General features: G+C 65.1%; 3 protein-coding genes across 6 annotated transcripts in view; all 3 read left to right on the top strand.

Annotated features, from left to right (window-relative positions):
- Positions 1-15,516, top strand: part of USP36 (ubiquitin specific peptidase 36) — a 40,486-nt gene that overhangs the window by 20,524 nt on the left and 4,446 nt on the right. For 3 of the 4 annotated variants that reach the window (XM_079323540.1, XM_079323541.1, XM_079323542.1), the window contains exons 1-12: positions 10,096-10,268; positions 10,611-10,899; positions 10,964-11,188; positions 11,837-11,947; positions 12,210-12,312; positions 12,886-12,953; positions 13,297-13,367; positions 13,713-13,795; positions 14,092-14,212; positions 14,485-14,625; positions 14,918-15,018; positions 15,234-15,372. In XM_079323540.1, coding sequence (XP_079179666.1) covers positions 10,266-10,268; positions 10,611-10,899; positions 10,964-11,188; positions 11,837-11,947; positions 12,210-12,312; positions 12,886-12,953; positions 13,297-13,367; positions 13,713-13,795; positions 14,092-14,212; positions 14,485-14,625; positions 14,918-15,018; positions 15,234-15,372 — 1,455 coding nt within the window. In that variant the 5' untranslated portion in view covers positions 10,096-10,265. Of the gene's footprint in view, positions 1-10,095; positions 10,269-10,610; positions 10,900-10,963; positions 11,189-11,836; positions 11,948-12,209; positions 12,313-12,885; positions 12,954-13,296; positions 13,368-13,712; positions 13,796-14,091; positions 14,213-14,484; positions 14,626-14,917; positions 15,019-15,233; positions 15,373-15,516 lie in introns of those variants that run through there. The other variant, XM_079323543.1, reaches the window with a different exon arrangement.
- Positions 1-15,516, top strand: part of CYTH1 (cytohesin 1) — a 40,602-nt gene that overhangs the window by 5,164 nt on the left and 19,922 nt on the right. The window lies entirely within an intron of this gene.
- Positions 1,487-9,409, top strand: TIMP2 (TIMP metallopeptidase inhibitor 2). Its single transcript, XM_079323562.1, has 5 exons — positions 1,487-1,813; positions 6,957-7,057; positions 7,138-7,246; positions 7,442-7,566; positions 7,947-9,409. Exons 1-5 carry the CDS (start codon positions 1,687-1,689, stop codon positions 8,145-8,147), a joined length of 663 nt encoding a protein of 220 aa, XP_079179688.1. The 5' UTR covers positions 1,487-1,686; the 3' UTR covers positions 8,148-9,409.

Raw genomic sequence — 15,516 nt, forward strand, 5'->3', positions numbered from 1 at the left:
CCTTCTTGTCCCCGGGGCTGAATCATCCCTGGGCCCCTGCCCTCAGCACTGCCAGCAGCACCAGTGCCTCAGGCAGCTGGACCAGCAGGGATCCTGCACTGCAGACCGTGAGCCCCACAGTGGAGTTGGCAACCTGGGGCCCATCTCCAGGTGCCATCCAGCACCCAGCGCTGCTGGTGCTGTCACCTCCCATGTGCTCCGAGCAGTTCACTCAGGGTTTGGGCCAGGGCCAGCTGCCCAGTTCTGCTGTTTCTTCTCATCCTGGAGATGCTCATCCTGAGCATCTCTGTTACTTCTCTCTGCTGTGAGTATCCATGGCAGTGCTGTAGCAGGAGCTGGCTCAGGAGCACATTTGTGGCCGTGGTGGTGGTGGTCCTGCCAATGCATGCCTGTGACACCTGGCCCAGCTGTGCTCCAAAGCTGTGTCCCTGCCTGCTCTGCTGGGACAGAGGCACTGCTGGGGAGTTGGAGCACTCAGCAGCCTGCCAGGCACAGAGTGCAGGTACAGTGACAGCAGCAGCAGCATCCTGGCACCTCCATGGTGACACAGTGTGTGGGTGTGGGCTGGGATCGAGTCTGCTTTTCCATATTAGATGGTGCAGGGCAGTGTTTTGGATTTGTGCTGAGAGCAGTGTTGATAACAGGGATGTTTTCATTACTGCTGAGCAGCATTTGCACAGCTTGAGGCCTGTTCTGCTTTCATCCCACCAGTGAGGGGCTGGGGGGGCACAAGGAGCTGGGAGGGGATACAACAAGGGATATCCCACAGCGCAGGGAATCACACTCGGTGTATGGAGCTGGGGGAAGAAGGCAAGGGGGGGCATTCAGAGTGATGGCGTTTGTCTTCCCGAGTCACTGCCATGTGTGGAGCCCCGCTGGGGATGGCTGAGCACCTGCCTGCCACGGGGAGGGGTGAAAGAATTCCTGCTTTGCTCTACTTATGTGTAGCTTTTGCTTCACCTGTAAAACTGCCTATATCTCAGCCAGCAGTTTTCTCACTTTCCCCTTCCCAGTTCTCTCACCACCCCGCTGGGAAGAATGAACCAAAAGCAGCTGGGGGCTGAGCTGCCCACCGGAATAAAACATTAGAAACAAGGTGGGGTTTTTGGAGCTGTGCTCCAGGGCAGGAGCCGCTGCCTCGGGGGAAGGTCCAGTAGCACAGGACCCGCCGTGGGAGCAGGGAGCAGGCAGGGGAACTCGGCAGTGGGACGAGCTGGGTCGGAGGGGCTGAAGGTGGGGAGGAATCCTCGGGCGCGGCCAGAACTGCTCCTGTCCGGCCATCCCCGCTCTGCCCGGCGGGGCGGGGGCAGCGCGGAGCGGGGGTTTGGGCTCCGGGGCGGCGGGGCCGGGGGGCGGCCGGGATGCGGCGGGGCGGGCGCGGCCGGTGCCGGTGCCCGCGGCGGGGGCCGTGCCGGGGCGGGGCAGCGGCCGCGGCGGAGCCGCATCCCGCGGAGGGCGGGCGCAGCCGGGCTGGCCCCGCGCCACGCGGAGGAGGAGCAGCAGATCCCCGGAGCACGTTAAAGAGCGAGGCCGAGCGCGGCGGGGAGGAAGCGAACGGCTCCGCGAAGGCAGCGGAGCGGCGGCCCGCAGAGCGCCCGCCCCGGCCGGACCCAAGCTCCCGGCGGCGGCTCGGCCGGGCCCGGCGGTGCGTGCGGGATCGGGGCCGGGTGGCCGCAGCCCCGCGCCATGCCCGCCGCGCTGCCCAGCCTGCTGGCCTGGCTGGCCGTGCTGCTGCTCGGCAGGGCCCGCCCGGCCGACGCCTGCAGCTGCTCGCCCATCCACCCGCAACAGGCCTTCTGCAACGCCGACGTAGGTGAGCGCCGCGGGCGACCCCGCCCCGAGCCCCCCGAGCCCCCGCCCGCGCCGACTTGGCGCCGGGGGAAGCGCCGCAAAGTTGTGGCGGGGCGGGCGGGGAGCGGGCAGAGCCCCCCGGCACCTGCCCGGCCCGGCCGGGGGTGTGGCGGCTGGCGAAGGCTGCGGATGCGCGGCCGGGCGCGGTCCGTCCGCCCGGGCTGTGCCCGTCCCAGCCCGCGCCGCCTCCCGCCGGCCCGGGGGGGCTCCCGGGGGCGGCCAGGGGCGAGCGGAGCGCGGCTACGCCGGGGCCGGGTGCTGCCCGGGCGCCCCCCGGCGAGTGGCACGGGTGGGCCCGACCTCCCCCGGCTCCGGTGACACCGCGGAGGTACGTGGCAGCGCGGGGCTGGGGCCCGGGAGCGGCCGGGACCCTCCGAGTGCGGCCGCGGCGCCGGCCCGGAGCCCGGAGGAGCCCCCGGAGCTGCCGCCACGGTTCGGTCACCGCTGTCTGCGCCTTATTTCCAGGCATTTCCTTTCCCCCATCCCATTTTGTTCGGCTTGGATGCTGCTGAAAGGGAGGGCTTGGCAGCGCCGGGATCTGGATTCCTCTTTCTATGAATAATGCCCTTATTAAATTTTAACATATGAACCCAACAGGCCGGCCCCAGTTCCCGGCGCTTTCCTTCGCGGGCCCGTTCCCAGCCTCAGCCGGAGAGGTAACATTCCCAAACACTGAGGCAGCTCCAGCCTCTGGATGGCCCTGCCCTGTCCCCTGCTCCAGATCCAGGGTGTTCCTCACAGGCATCCCTTCAGACCCCGCTCCCAGCGATTGCCTCCGTGAGAGCAACTCCCGCAGCACTTGGCTGCTGCCTCGAGTGCCCAGCCTCACCACGAGGCGTGCTGGGGGCAGCGAGCTTTTCAGACAAAATGGAGCGCTGGATTTTTGGAGCTGCTGCTGCTGGAGCTGGTGCCCGTGGCTCACAGGATGCCCTGTGCCTGCTCGGGCAGCGCGGCTGTGGCTTCCCATCACGCTGCTGTCAGGATCGGCTTTCGGGGCACTCGTGACTCACGGCCCATCGTGGGGTGCCGGCTCAGCCCTGACTCAGCTGCTGAGTCACTGTCTGTCTGTCTGGGCGGCCCTGGCTGTCTGCACCGTCCCCTGGGAGGCCTGGCTGGGCTCTGCTCTCCGGCTGCCCCGCTGCCCTCAGCAGGTGCCCGTCCTGCAGAGCCAGTGTCCTGCAGCCACGCTGCCAGCAGCGCTGGCACCTCCTGGCTCCCAGCCCGAGCCTCTCGTGTGGCTCACCTGGGTCAAATGTGCCTCGTGTGGGCCTAAGTGAAAACAGTGCTGGGCTTGGGGACAGAGCAGGCAGAACCTGGGATGTTCCTGTGATCCTTTTGCTGCTTCTTACCTTCCCCCTGGATGGTGTCTGGAGCTGGGATGTTCCATCCCAGCAGGTGTGTGGAGCCCAGGGAGAACCTGGGGTGCCCGGTGCTGCTGGGACCTGTCCCAGCTGCTGTGGCTGGAGGCACCTGTGTCCAGGCTGGGCCCTTGACAGGATGTGGTGGCCTCTGCCTTGCACCTGCCCCTGCACTTGCTCTGCTGTGCAGGGACTGGAGCAGCCACAGCCCAGGGCTGCACTTCCAGGTGGTGCAAGGGGAGGCAGATGCAACTCTGCATTGGGTGAGGGGTGCCTGAGGGGCTGGGGGTCACAGAGGGGCTGGGATCATGCTACTGGGGCTGGTGACTTAGAACCTGCCAGCCTGAGCCTTCAAGTCCTGGCTCAGGAGATGCGCAGGGGTTTTCTGCAGGGCCCAAGGGCTTGGGGCTGCCCCATCAGCCATCCCTTACTGGGGCTGTGCCCAGGCAGTGGGGCCTGGCGGCTGCTCTGCTGGGCTGCTCTGCTGCAGGAGATGCTCAGCTGCCCAGCAGTGCCACAGCCAGACCAGGGACCGCAGCAGGAAACTCAGCTTCTGCTCCATCTCCTCTGGAGCAGCGTGGGGCTGTGGGATGCGAGGAGGTGATGCTGAGCCATTCTAGGCAGAGCCCTGGCTGTGCCGCTGCGAGGCAGCAGGCAGTGGATGGGGCAGGGGAGGGGGCAGGGGCAGCCGGGATGCAGCCCCCGACAGCATCGCACTGATCCCAGCAGTGCCAGTGCTCGGTTCCTCGGGACGGGCACGGGGATGTGCGGGCTGCACACGCCGGGAGCCGGGCAGAGGAGGGGATTTGCGGGGCAGTGCCGGAGCGTTCCCTGCGGAGTGCAGCTGCCTGCAAACCTGCCCGTGCCCGCGCCCGGTGCCCGGTGCCGCCCTGGCCGGCGCGGCACCGAGCCCTGCCGTGCGGCTGGCGCAGAGGGGCCGTGGGCTGACGCGGGGGCTGCCGCTGATTGGGCTCCATCCCGCTCCCGTCAGCGGCCGCAATGACGCAGGCGGCCACGGCAGCGCTCAGCCCCGCGCAGCCCCGGCGGCGACGGGACCCGCTGCCCTGCTCAGCCCCGTGTGCCTCCAGCCTCGGCATCGCCGCACCGCTGTGCCAGGGAGGGTGATGCCGCTGGCCCGCGGGCAGGCGCTGGGATGCCAGCGAGCACCTGGGAGGTGGCTGATGCCTTTGCACTGGGCAGGGCCGGGGTGGATTCCTGCAGGAATCGCTCCCAGCGTGGTTAGCTATCTCCCCAGCTCTGCTGGCCCCAAGCAGGGCTGGAGTGACCGCAGGGCTGCCCTCACCAAGGGGTCAGGTGCTGGGCTGGCAGTGCCAGGCAGGCAGCGGGCAGTGCTGGCCCTGGCAGCCAGCTCCTCTGCTGCCAGCAGCCCTGGAGAAGGGAGCTTTGTTCCCTGGGCATCCAGCCCAGCAGTGGCCTCTGCTGTCCGTGGGCAGCTGCGGGTGGGTGTGGGCAGGGTGGCTTGGTGGGGTTTGGGGTGGGATAGCAAAGGAAGGGGCAGTCATTCTGCAAGTCTGGGGGCAGAAGGGGGAGTCCCATGGCCAAGGGTCCTTCCCTGCCCTTGTTCCCATAGGGCACAGACAAGCACAGGGGTGCCCTGAGGTGGGATAGCCCCTCATGGGGCCAGAGAGGGCAAATCCCAACAGTGGTAAGACAGAGAATCTGGTGGTATTGTGCCACTGGGTGATTCTGTGTGTCCCCAGCTTTGCTTCTGGAGCAGCTCTGTGGCACTGATGCAGTGGGACTGATGCTGGTGGCAGAGGGCAACAAGGGGACCTGCTTACTATGCAGGGTCTCTCTGTCCCTGGAGGATCCAGAGTCCTGTCTATGGGGAGGCTACAGTGGCAGCCCTGGGGACCTGCCCAGATGTCACCAGTGGGGGTCCCACCCTGCCAGGGGACCCTCTGCTCCCGTGGAACACCTTCTTGCTTGGCCTGCCTGGGGAAGGAGCATTTCCAACATGGTCCACCTTGGTCAGCCAGTGCCAATCGTGTGCTGTGCCTGCCATGTGCCCCAGGAGCCAGGGAGCCTCGGCTCATCTTCACCGAGGGCCTGCGCTCCCTGGCTGCTGGGTGACAAGGCCAATGGGGGCATTGGCATTTGGGGAGGTCTGACTGCTGGCTCTTGGGCCCCCAGGGGTTCCTCCATCCCTCGCCCAGCCTCCTGGTCCCAGGCTCTCCCCGGGGCTCCCTCCACTGCCCTGTTCCTGGCGGGCGTGGAGCAGCTTGGCTGTGCTGCGGGGTCTTGGCGGGGAAAGCACAGTGCAGTCGTCCCCTCCACAAAGCCGCACTGTTCAGAACAAATCCACCCAGAATCGGGCTGCATTTTTGTCAAGTGATTCATCAGCACGTGAATGGAAAAGGCTGGAGCCCACTGAACCAGTAACCATTCCCCGCACAGAGCCACAGGGCCGGCACTGGTTGCACTGGAGCTGCATTGGTGGCGCAGGGCTCGGCACACGGGACGCGCGTGGTGGCTGCAGGGCAGGGGTGGCACAGCACACTGCAGACAGAGGAGTGTCCCCAGGCATGGCTGAGGTGCTGCCACTGTGCCTGGGCAGCCCAGCCCTTCCCAAGGGATGGGAGCAGCTGGGAAGGTGCCCAGTGCAGCCGTGGCTTCCCCCAGCCCCACACTGAACGAGTGCTGCTGGTGAGTGGGGATGGCCATTTTGGGAATCCTCTTCCCTGGTCCCTGCTCGTGCTGGTGCTACTTTCACCTTTCCAGAGTAAACTCTGTTGGTACTTGCTGGTGCCCATGTGGGGCTGTGCCCCCGTGACCTTCAGCTTAAATAGCCTGTCTGCATGCCCCACACCCCGTGGTATTTATAGAGTGCGGTCAGATTCCCTCTCTTGGCCATGCCAGGTGGGAGAAGCTCCTCTGTGCCAGGCAGTGGGTGACCTCTGCTTGTCCCTGGCTGCTCCCAGCCCAGCACCTTTCAGTGGGGAACGTGAGCCAGGATGAACTCTGTGGGAGTGCCCAGCTCCCTGTTCCCTGCCCTGCAGTGCTCGGGGGGCTGGCAGGGCACGGGGGAGCCCCGCAGGGTGGGGAGCTGCCAGTCTGTTGGATGGGGCAGAGCAGGGAGCCCTGCCAGCCACTGCCTTGCAGCCAGGCCCCCTCCATACTCTGAGTGCTGAGCAGGAGCTCTGGCTTTGGGACTGCCACTGTCTCCTTCGCCATCAGTGTCCCTGGGGCTGCCTGGGACCTCCGGTCCCTGCACTGGTGGAGGGAGCCAGGCACAACTGGGGGCTGCAGGTGGCAGTGCAGGGCCCCAGGCAGTCTCACAGCATGAGCCAGCCCGATGTCCCTCCCAGGCGTGAGCAAGGCTGAGCTGGCTGCCCTGCCCCTGGCCCCTGCAGGTTACTGCCATGTGCCGGGCACTCACATGCCGGACCACACCTCCTGGCTGTGGCAGCAGCATGACCGCAGGGACCCTGCCACAGCAGAGCTGTCCCCTGGCTCAGTGCCACAGCCTCAGCAGCCCTGGGACCAGGTCATCCTGCTGTGAACTTTGCTTATCACCTGCATTGAGGGTGCTGCTGTGGAGCTGCTGGTCACTGTGCTGCACGTGCCACAGCCCCAGCCCTTTGGGGACAGTGGGTGACAGGCGGCAGCCAGGCAGGCAGTAGGGTTTGCTGTGGGCAGCAGCCCCCTCTGAAGGCAGGAGACCCTGTGAGATGCAGGGGCTGAGTGGGACCGGTCACCCCCACTTACCTCACCTCTCCCTTGCAGTGATCCGAGCCAAGGCCGTCTCTGCTAAAGAGGTGGATTCAGGGAACGATATATACGGGAATCCCATCAAACGCATCCAGTATGAAATCAAGCAAATCAAGGTAACGGGGCACATCGGGCAGGATGCTGCGGCGTGGGGTGACCCCTTTACCAGCCACTCACTCCTGCCTCTGCTCCCCAGATGTTCAAGGGCCCCGACCAGGACATAGAGTTCATCTACACGGCTCCATCCACTGCCGTGTGTGGCCGGCTGCTGGACACCGGCGGGAAGAAGGAGTATCTGATCGCAGGTGAGCGCTGCGGGATGTCGGGACAGTGCTGGCCCTGACGCCCGTGTGCCTCACAAGATGCCTGATGTGTGCCTGCTCACTGGGCACATTGTGCCCTTGCCCCTCCTGCTCCTGCCTCAGCCCTCAGAGAATCCCCTGGCTGTGTCCTGGCCCTGGAGGGACTCCCTCTGAGTGCTCTGTCTGCCCTCTCCCCAGGCAAGTCAGAGGGCAATGGCAAGATGCACATCACGCTCTGTGACTTGGTGTCCACCTGGGACTCGCTGACCCCAACCCAGAAGAAGAGCTTAAACCAGCGGTACCAGATGGGCTGTGAGTGCAAGGTGAGTAACTAGGCTGCCTCCCATGCCCCACAGCAGGGAGGGTCTGCAGCCCGCAGGCAGGCCTGGGCCCCACAGTGAGATGCTCTTTGCTGTCCTTCAAGGGTGACACTATGCAGGGACACAGCACGTGGCTGGGCAGACAGGAAGGGCAGCTCTCCCTCTGTCTTCCTCCAACTGGGAACCCAGGCCAGCCCTGGGACTGGCAGCCAGGGGTTCCCCAGTTCCCTGCATTGGGGCTGCATCCCCATCGTGCCCCACAGGGCAGGGTCAGCCTGGCATCCCTGTCCAGAGCTGGGAGGGTGGATGAAGCAGAGCGTGCTGCTTTCCCCTGGCCCAGTGCCCCCTCAGCCTGGCGGGTGACAAGTCTCTGTTGTGCACAGATCTCGCGCTGCCTCTCCATCCCCTGCTTCGTCTCCTCCTCGGATGAGTGTCTCTGGACAGACTGGGCCATGGAGAAGAACAACGTGGATGGGCGGCAGGCGAAGCACTACGCCTGCATCAAGAGGAGCGACGGCTCATGCGCCTGGTACCGCGGCATGGCCCCCCCCAAGCAAGAGTTTCTCGACATCGAGGACCCCTAAGCCAAACGAGCGCATTCCAGTAGCCAGTAGAAAAAAACCTGCGAGATGTTAGACTGGTCCACGCTGATATCAAATCCTGGAGACAGCATGAAAATCCACTCGGCCGCAGGGGGCCCTGGTGGCTGCCACACGTGTGTGGGGGACAGGGACCCGCTCGGGGCAGGCTCCTGGCAGCCCGCAGCCGCACTGGGCATCCTTCGCTCGTGGCGGGGCTGAGCAGGTGCGGAGACCTCCCTGCCAGGGTCACAATCCCCCAGCCACGCTTGGCTCTGGCAGCTGTGAAGGAGTGAAGCCCCTGTGAGTGGTGGGAGCTGCCCTGGCTGCGTAGCAGGTCTACCAGTGCCTGGCTGCGGGAGCCTCCCCCGCAGCTCCAGACACACAGCCCTCCCCTCCGCAGCACCTGGCAACCCTGCTGCACCCCCCAACACCTACCTCTGCCTTCGGGGTGCCAGAAGGGTACCCCTCCGGGCAGGGGCTTTACTGTGTGGCAGCAACCCCAGCAAGGGGCTCCAGGCCTTTCACAGGGCCAGACCACTCCTGCACAGGTGCCTTGTCCCAGAAAGCCGGAGGGGCATGTTAGCACATCTGGGGTGACCCCTGACATGCACCCATGCACTGTTGCCCCCCTCTCCAGGGGTCTCCATTCCTCTGCAACCTCCTACAGATTCTTCTGCCATACCATTGCACAGCTTTGGCCTGGAACCCTTAGCAGGGCACCAGGGCCCAGAGCTCAGGCTGCATGGGCACAGGGTCCATCACTGCCTCGTGCAGATTGGGGCCACGCATGGTCCTCAGCACCACTGCAGCCCCTTCTCTGCAGTGTCAGGAGTGGGGCCTGGAGCTGGCAGCAGGGCAGCTGCAGGAAAACCTGTCCCCTCCGGTGCCCCCTCCCACCCCTTGCCCCGAGTTCTCTGAGCCATCCCCATGCCCCAGCGATGCTGGTGCGCCGCGGAGCTGTCGCGGTGCTGGCACCTGCACCCCTGGCTTTGGGAGCGTGCCGGGAATGCTCCCTGCAGCCCTGTGCCAGTGGGGTTTTCATGCTGTGCGTCCCTGTAGGGTTTGAGATGTCGTACTGGACCAGTCTGGGCAATTTCAACATATTAAAGAGAAAAATTAAAAAAGAAAGAAAAAGAAAAAAACCCCCCAACCTTTACTCAGTCCCGACCGCGCATCCCGGGCGCTCTGTATGGCTGTACCCGTTGTGCTCCTGTCGCTGCTGCTCCTGTCTTTGACTTCAATATCGCCACTTGTTTTGCCGCCGGCTCTGTCGTCCCTGTGCCGTGATTTCCGTCTCCTCGTCCGGCGCTGGAGCCGCCCCGGTACCCGCAGAGGGTCCGCGCCGGGAGCTCCAGGGCAAGGGGGAACAGGGCCGGGAGCGCTGCTCCGGTTCGGCCCTGCGGCGGCTCGGCCGGGATCCCCCCGAACCCAACCGGACCCCCCGGGTTCCCCCGGCCCTCCTCATCTGCGGAGAGGAGCGATCCCCGCGGGGCCGCCGGAGGGAAAGCAACGAGACGGGAGGGTAAGAGCTGCTGCGGGCCCACCTTCGGATGCCGTCGGCAGCGGCGAGGGCGGGATCCAGCGGGAGCGGGACTGGGACCGGGAGCGGGCGGGGCCATGACTCAGGGCAGGCCCGGGACACCACCCCGGTACCGCATCGCGGCCGGTCCCGCGTGGAGGAGTCCCCACTGCGGGAGCGGGGTTACCGGCCGCCTTTGCCTCGGCAGCCGGGGCTCGCAACGGGCGGGCGGAGCTCGTTCCTCCGCCGGCGCCTCCGAGTCAGGGCCGGAGCGTGCCCAGCTCCGGGCCGTGCCGGGTTCCGGGCCGTGCCGGGTTTGGGGCCGTGCCGGGTTTGGGGCCGTGCCCAGCTCCGGGCCGTGCCGAGCTCCGGGCCGTGCAGAGCTCCGGGCCGTGCCGGGTTTGGGGCCGTGCCCAGCTCCGGGCCGTGCAGAGCTCCGGGCCGTGCCGGGTTCCGGGCCGTGCCGCGCTCCGAGCCGCGCCCAGCGAGGCCGCCCACAGGCGGAGCGGGGCGGAGCTGCCCCTCAGGCCTGGCACGGAAGGAGTTTGTGCCGGCGGCGGGCGAGTGGCCGTGTGGCGACACGTGCGTGCGGTGGGACCCGGATGGTGAGCGCTGCCGGCACCGGGCGGGACGGGCCGGGGGACGCCGGGACCTGCGGTGCGGTCCCGCCGCGCTCCTCTGTCCTGCCGGCGGGGCTGCCTGCGGGGAGCGGAGCGCCGGGACCGGCCGGGCCGCATATGGCGGCGGGCGGGCCGGGGCCGGGGCCGCGGGTGGCGGCGGGGGCCGAGACACCCGCTGAGGGGACCGGGGGACCCGCTGAGGGGACCGAGGGACTCTCTGAGGCCGCCGTGGCGGTGGCTGGTCGCTCGCAGGGCCGGAGCGCAGCGGGAGCGGCCGGGCCGGGCCGGTGCTCCCCGCTCAGCCGCCCCTCTCCCCCCTGTCCGCAGGCGCGGCCGCCGGGCCCGCCGAGCCGGCCGCCCTCGGCGATGATCGCGGAGAAGCTGCGGCAGGCGCTGGAGCCGGGGCGGCGGGAGGCGGCGGCGGAGCTGAGCCGGCCCCTGGGCGCCGCCGCCCGCTCCGTGCTGCTGCAGCGCATCGAGTTCGCGCCCGCCCGCCGCGGCCTGGCCGGGCAGCTGCAGCAGCTGCGGGGCAAGTACGAGCACATCGGGGCCGAGGCCCCGCGCCGCCCGCCCGGCAGCACCGGCAGCCCTCCGGAGCGGCCGCAGAACCCCCCGGGTAAGTGGAGCGGGTGAAGGGATCCCCCGCGCTGCTGCCCCCGCTGACTCTCCGCTCCCCGCAGGACACAGCCGTGCCCCGCCGAGCCCCGCGGGTGACGGCATCCCCGCCCCGCAGAAGGTGCTCTTCCCGGCCCAGAGCCTCTCCATGAAGTGGGAGCGGGTGCACCGTGTGGGCGCGGGGCTCAGTAACCTGGGGAACACCTGCTTCCTGAACTCGGCGCTGCAGTGCCTGACCTACACGCCGCCGCTCACCAACTACCTGCTGTCCCGGGAGCACGGGCGTACCTGTGAGTGGGGACCCCGGGTCAGGGGGGAGCAGCGGCTGCTTGTCCTGCTCACAGTGCTGTACTCGGCACCTCTGTGCCTGCCTCTGGTGAGGGAGTGCAGAGATCAGGATGCACCTTCCCTGCCCTGCTCCGTTCTGCCCCTTTCTCTGTCAAGAGGCTGTTCCTGGGCACTTGCTTTTCCTGGCCGTAGCAATGTTCCCAAGTTTGGCGTCTTTATCTCTGGGAGACTTTGTTTCTGTTGGGTATAGCCAGGACAAAGATGGGCCCAATGGGGCCTGCTGGCTTCTTGGGGGTCCTGAACAACCCCTGACTGTGGGGACACAAAAGAGCTGTCACCACAAGGAGCCCACAGGCCTTGCAGCCCCATCCATAGGACTGTCAGTGGGATCTTCCCCTGGGGGGCCGCCCCACAGGCTTGTCCAGAGCATACCTGGGGCTGTTTTTTGTCATTGTGAATGCTGTCTCCTCTGGGAGCTGCCGTGGCTTGTCCTGTGATGGGCTGTGCCGGTTGGGATGGCACGGGATGGTCCTGGAGCATCAAGCTCAAAGGGAAAACTGAGCGTGGCTGGGCTGTATTGGACAGAGATCCCCTGTCCTGCTCCATCTTTCCCAGCTTTGTCCCAGCGTGTGTCATCTCTCCTGCTCCAGGTGCCCACGGAAGCTTCTGCATGATGTGCACTATGCAGAACCACACGATACAGGCTTTTGCCAACAGCGGCAATGCAATAAAGCCACTCTCCATCATCCGAGACCTCAAGAGTAAGGAGGGCTGCCCCCCATGACTAATGTGGGAGCAGAACTGTTGGGACTGGGGCATGTTATGGCAAACAGCTCCACTGAGATGACTCATGGAGCTTCGGAGTGCCTGGAGACTTCTTGGGCTGCTGGGGGCTTCCTCTGTGACATGAGTCTGATGTCTGGTTTGGGTTGAAGGGACTTGTATCCCAGAGTCCTTGCCCCAGGGAAGGCAGGGAGGGATGGCATCTGTTGCAGCACGTGCTGAGTCCTCCGTCTCTTGCAGAGATCTCCCATAACTTGCGCTTCGGCAGGCAGGAGGACGCGCACGAGTTCCTGCGTTACACCATCGATGCCATGCAGAAGGCCTGCCTGAATGGCTACACCAAGTATGTGGGGCCTGATGGCCCGTCACTGCTCTTTGCTGTTCCCTTGCTGGTCCCCTGCACTCACAGGAGTGGACTGTGGAGTGAACATGTGCCCCAGGTCAGCCTTATTGTGGGGAGGTTCTGACTCCAGGGGCCTCGGGTGTGGGGTCCAGCTCTGCCTCTCAGGGACAGGGCTCTGGGCTGTTGTTCACCTTCTGTTGACTCCTCCATCTCAGCATAGCTGCAGTCCTGCCCCCAAATCCCGAGGCTGCTGCAGGTTGGGATCGCATCCCAGTTGCTGAGGGACACAGGCCTACTTGCTAGCTCAGCCCCAGCCCTGTGGCTGTCCAAGGGCAGCTTCCCCCAGGCCCTTTTTGGCACCCAGCTCCGAGCTCCAACCGGGAACTTCTGCTTCTCTGAGAGCAGCCTGGTGTCACCCCTCAGCTGTGACACAGGGAGAGCAGTCTGCCAGGGGCTGTGCCTTCCCTCTGCTCCTGGGGCTCCACAGCCCAGCTGCTGTGGATGGGGGCTGTCCTGAGGGGTCTGACAGGGGTGGCTGTTGCAGTGTGAGATCTGGTGCTGCTGTCTCTCTAGGCTGGATCGCCAGACCCAGGCCACAACTCTGGTTCACCAGATCTTCGGTGGTTACCTGCGGTCCCGTGGTGAGTAATGTCAGTCTGGGCCTGGGCTGGGACAGGAAAACCCTTTGGGATAATGGCTGAGCATGTTTAACTTTCCCAGAGCTGCAGTCGGTCAGTTCTGCAGTACTTGTGGGTCATGACCCTGCTGTGGCAATGGGAAAAGCCATTGGCTGTGGGTTTGCCATCAGCAAAAGGATCCATGCTCCCAGCAGGCAGCACCTGCCTCCCCAGCACACAGTCATGTGCCAGCCCTCCTCCCTGCAAGGCTGCCCGTCCTGGTGCTGTATCCCAGAGCCCAGACCTGGGCTGGGGGCACACTGCAGCTGCCTGTGCTAGGCTGTGCTCACGGCTCTTCCTTTTGCAGTGAAATGTTTGGAGTGCAAGACTGTGTCGGATACCTATGACCCTTACTTGGACGTGACGCTGGAGGTCGAGGTACTGCTGCAGGGTTGGAGATGGGGCTCTCTGCTCATGAAGGGAATGTTCCCTTCCCTTGTGTCCTGCAGACACGATGCTGGCAGGAGGGAAAGCAGGTCCTGCTGTTGCACATCCTTCCCTGTCTCAGAGCAGTGCCTGTTGCCCAAATGAGAGCCCTGGCTCCTCCCTGCAGGCTTGCCAGTGTTGTGGGGCACAGCAGCCACCACCCCGTGCCAGGGCAGGCTCAGGAGTTTGGGGCAGCCTGCAGCCCTGTGCTGTGTGCTCTCTCCTGGGGTCTCTGCAGGGAGTGGGGCTGTGGTGTGGGCAGGCCCCCATGGCCTGACCCCCACCCTGTCGTTGCAGCGAGCCGCAAACATCGTGCGGGCCCTGGAGCTGTTTGTGAAGCCAGAGCAGCTGGGTGGGGACAACGCTTACAGGTGTAGCATGTGAGTGTGGGGTGCTGGGGGGCTGCTGGGAAAGCTGCCACTATATGGGAGGGCTTCTGTCCCTGCTCTGTGGCTAAGCCATGAGGTACAGGGCCATGGAAGCCTGTGATGACACCTGCTGCTCCTCAGCTCCCTTGTGAGACCTCGGCCAGCGGGCATGGCCATGGGGAGGTGTCTGGAGCAGTGCCTGGTGTCAGCAGCACCATTCCCACCAGGTTTGCCAATGCTGCATGGCCAGGGCGTGCAGCTGTCTGGGTGTTGGAACAGCTGGAATAGCTTGAGCTTTTCCTGGGCAGGTGCAGGAAGAAAGTACCAGCCAGCAAACGTTTCACCATCCACCGAGCCTCCAACGTTCTCACGATTTCACTGAAGCGCTTTGGCAGCTGCGGCTCTTCAGGTGGAAGGAAAATCACCAAGGTGAGTGCTCAGTGATCCACAGCCAGGGCTGTGTCCTGGCCCTGGGTCCTGCCCCCTGAGCAGGGCGGGAGCTGGTCCTGGTGCAGTCCTGCAGCCATTCCCCACTGCTCCCAGAGGGGGAAGTTTGGCTCACCCTGGCATCTTCCTCACCGCAGTCTCTGCCTGGGGAGAGCATGTCCCCTCCCTCAAGAGATGGGACTCATAGCACAGCAGAGCTGCTCTTGCTCTGGCAAGAAAGCCATGCCAGCTCCTGAGATGTTTTCTTTGCCCAGGACGTGGGATACCCTGAGTTCTTGGACATCCGCCCTTACATGTCGGAGCCCAAGGGCGATCCCATCACCTATGGCCTCTATGCAGTGCTGGTGCACTCTGGGTACAGCTGCAATGCAGGGCACTACTTCTGCTACGTGAAGGTGAGCCCAGGATGCTCCCCTGGGACCCTGGGTCCTGCTTGGTGCTTTAGGGTGCAGAAAGGAGGGGGCTTGGCAGGGTGGGTGGTGTGAAGCCCTGGTCATGGGGCACAGACTATGCTCTGCTGCAGTGAAGGTTTGCCCTGACAGAGCGCCCTGGCCTGCCCCTGGGCCATTTATGGGTTTTGACTGGTCCTGGTCCTGCTGCTCTGCAGACCAGGAGGGTCCCTGGCCAGAGCCTGACCCCATTGTCCTCGTATACAGCCTGACCACATCCCATGTTCTCCTTCCACAGGCCAGCAATGGGCAGTGGTATCGAATGAATGACCATGAGGTCCACCCCAGCAACATCAAGGTGGTTCTCAACCAGCAGGCCTATGTGCTGTTCTACCTGAGGTAAGAGACACTCTGTGCCTCCTGGCCCCCCACCCCTGCCAAGCAGCCCCAGTGCCCCTGTGTGTGTGCTGGCTCAGGCTGAGGGGTGGCAGTGGGTGGCCCTGCCCCTTCTCATGGTTTGCTGTAGCACCTCACCTCCTCAGAGCCTCTGGCTCCCCTCCTCATGTGTGTCTGCTGTTCACCCACGTTCCCATGGCTGTGCTTTGCCCTCCCAGGCTGTGCAGCCCCAGAAAGAGCTCAGCAGGGCCCATGGCCACAGCTGTCTCCAGCCTGCCCAGCTGCACTGGCAGTGACTCCAAGCTAATGAAGAAAACTGAGATTAATGGGGCCCTGTCTGTGCCACCAATGGGCCTGGTGAGTGCTGAGGGTTGGTGCTCCCAGGAGCTGCTCCTCCATGGGCACTGGGGGCTGCAGCCATGCTGGATGTGAATGGGTGGGAGGGTGTTGTGCAGGAGAGACCCTGATCCTGCTGAGCCCAGGGATCCTGGCTGGACATGG

The sequence above is a fragment of the Erithacus rubecula genome (genome assembly GCF_903797595.1).
Source record: "Erithacus rubecula genome assembly, chromosome: 20".
In the NCBI taxonomy this organism is placed as follows: domain Eukaryota; kingdom Metazoa; phylum Chordata; class Aves; order Passeriformes; family Muscicapidae; genus Erithacus; species Erithacus rubecula.

Bases quoted from the DNA above. Each gene is read 5' to 3' on its own strand.
- TIMP2 (XM_079323562.1), top strand. From the start codon at position 1,687: ATGCCCGCCGCGCTGCCCAGCCTGCTGGCCTGGCTGGCCGTGCTGCTG. The intron at 1,814-6,956 runs GTGAGCGCCGCG...TCTCCCTTGCAG, and splicing joins CTTCTGCAACGCCGACGTAG to TGATCCGAGCCAAGGCCGTC. The intron at 7,058-7,137 runs GTAACGGGGCAC...TCTGCTCCCCAG, and splicing joins ATGAAATCAAGCAAATCAAG to ATGTTCAAGGGCCCCGACCA.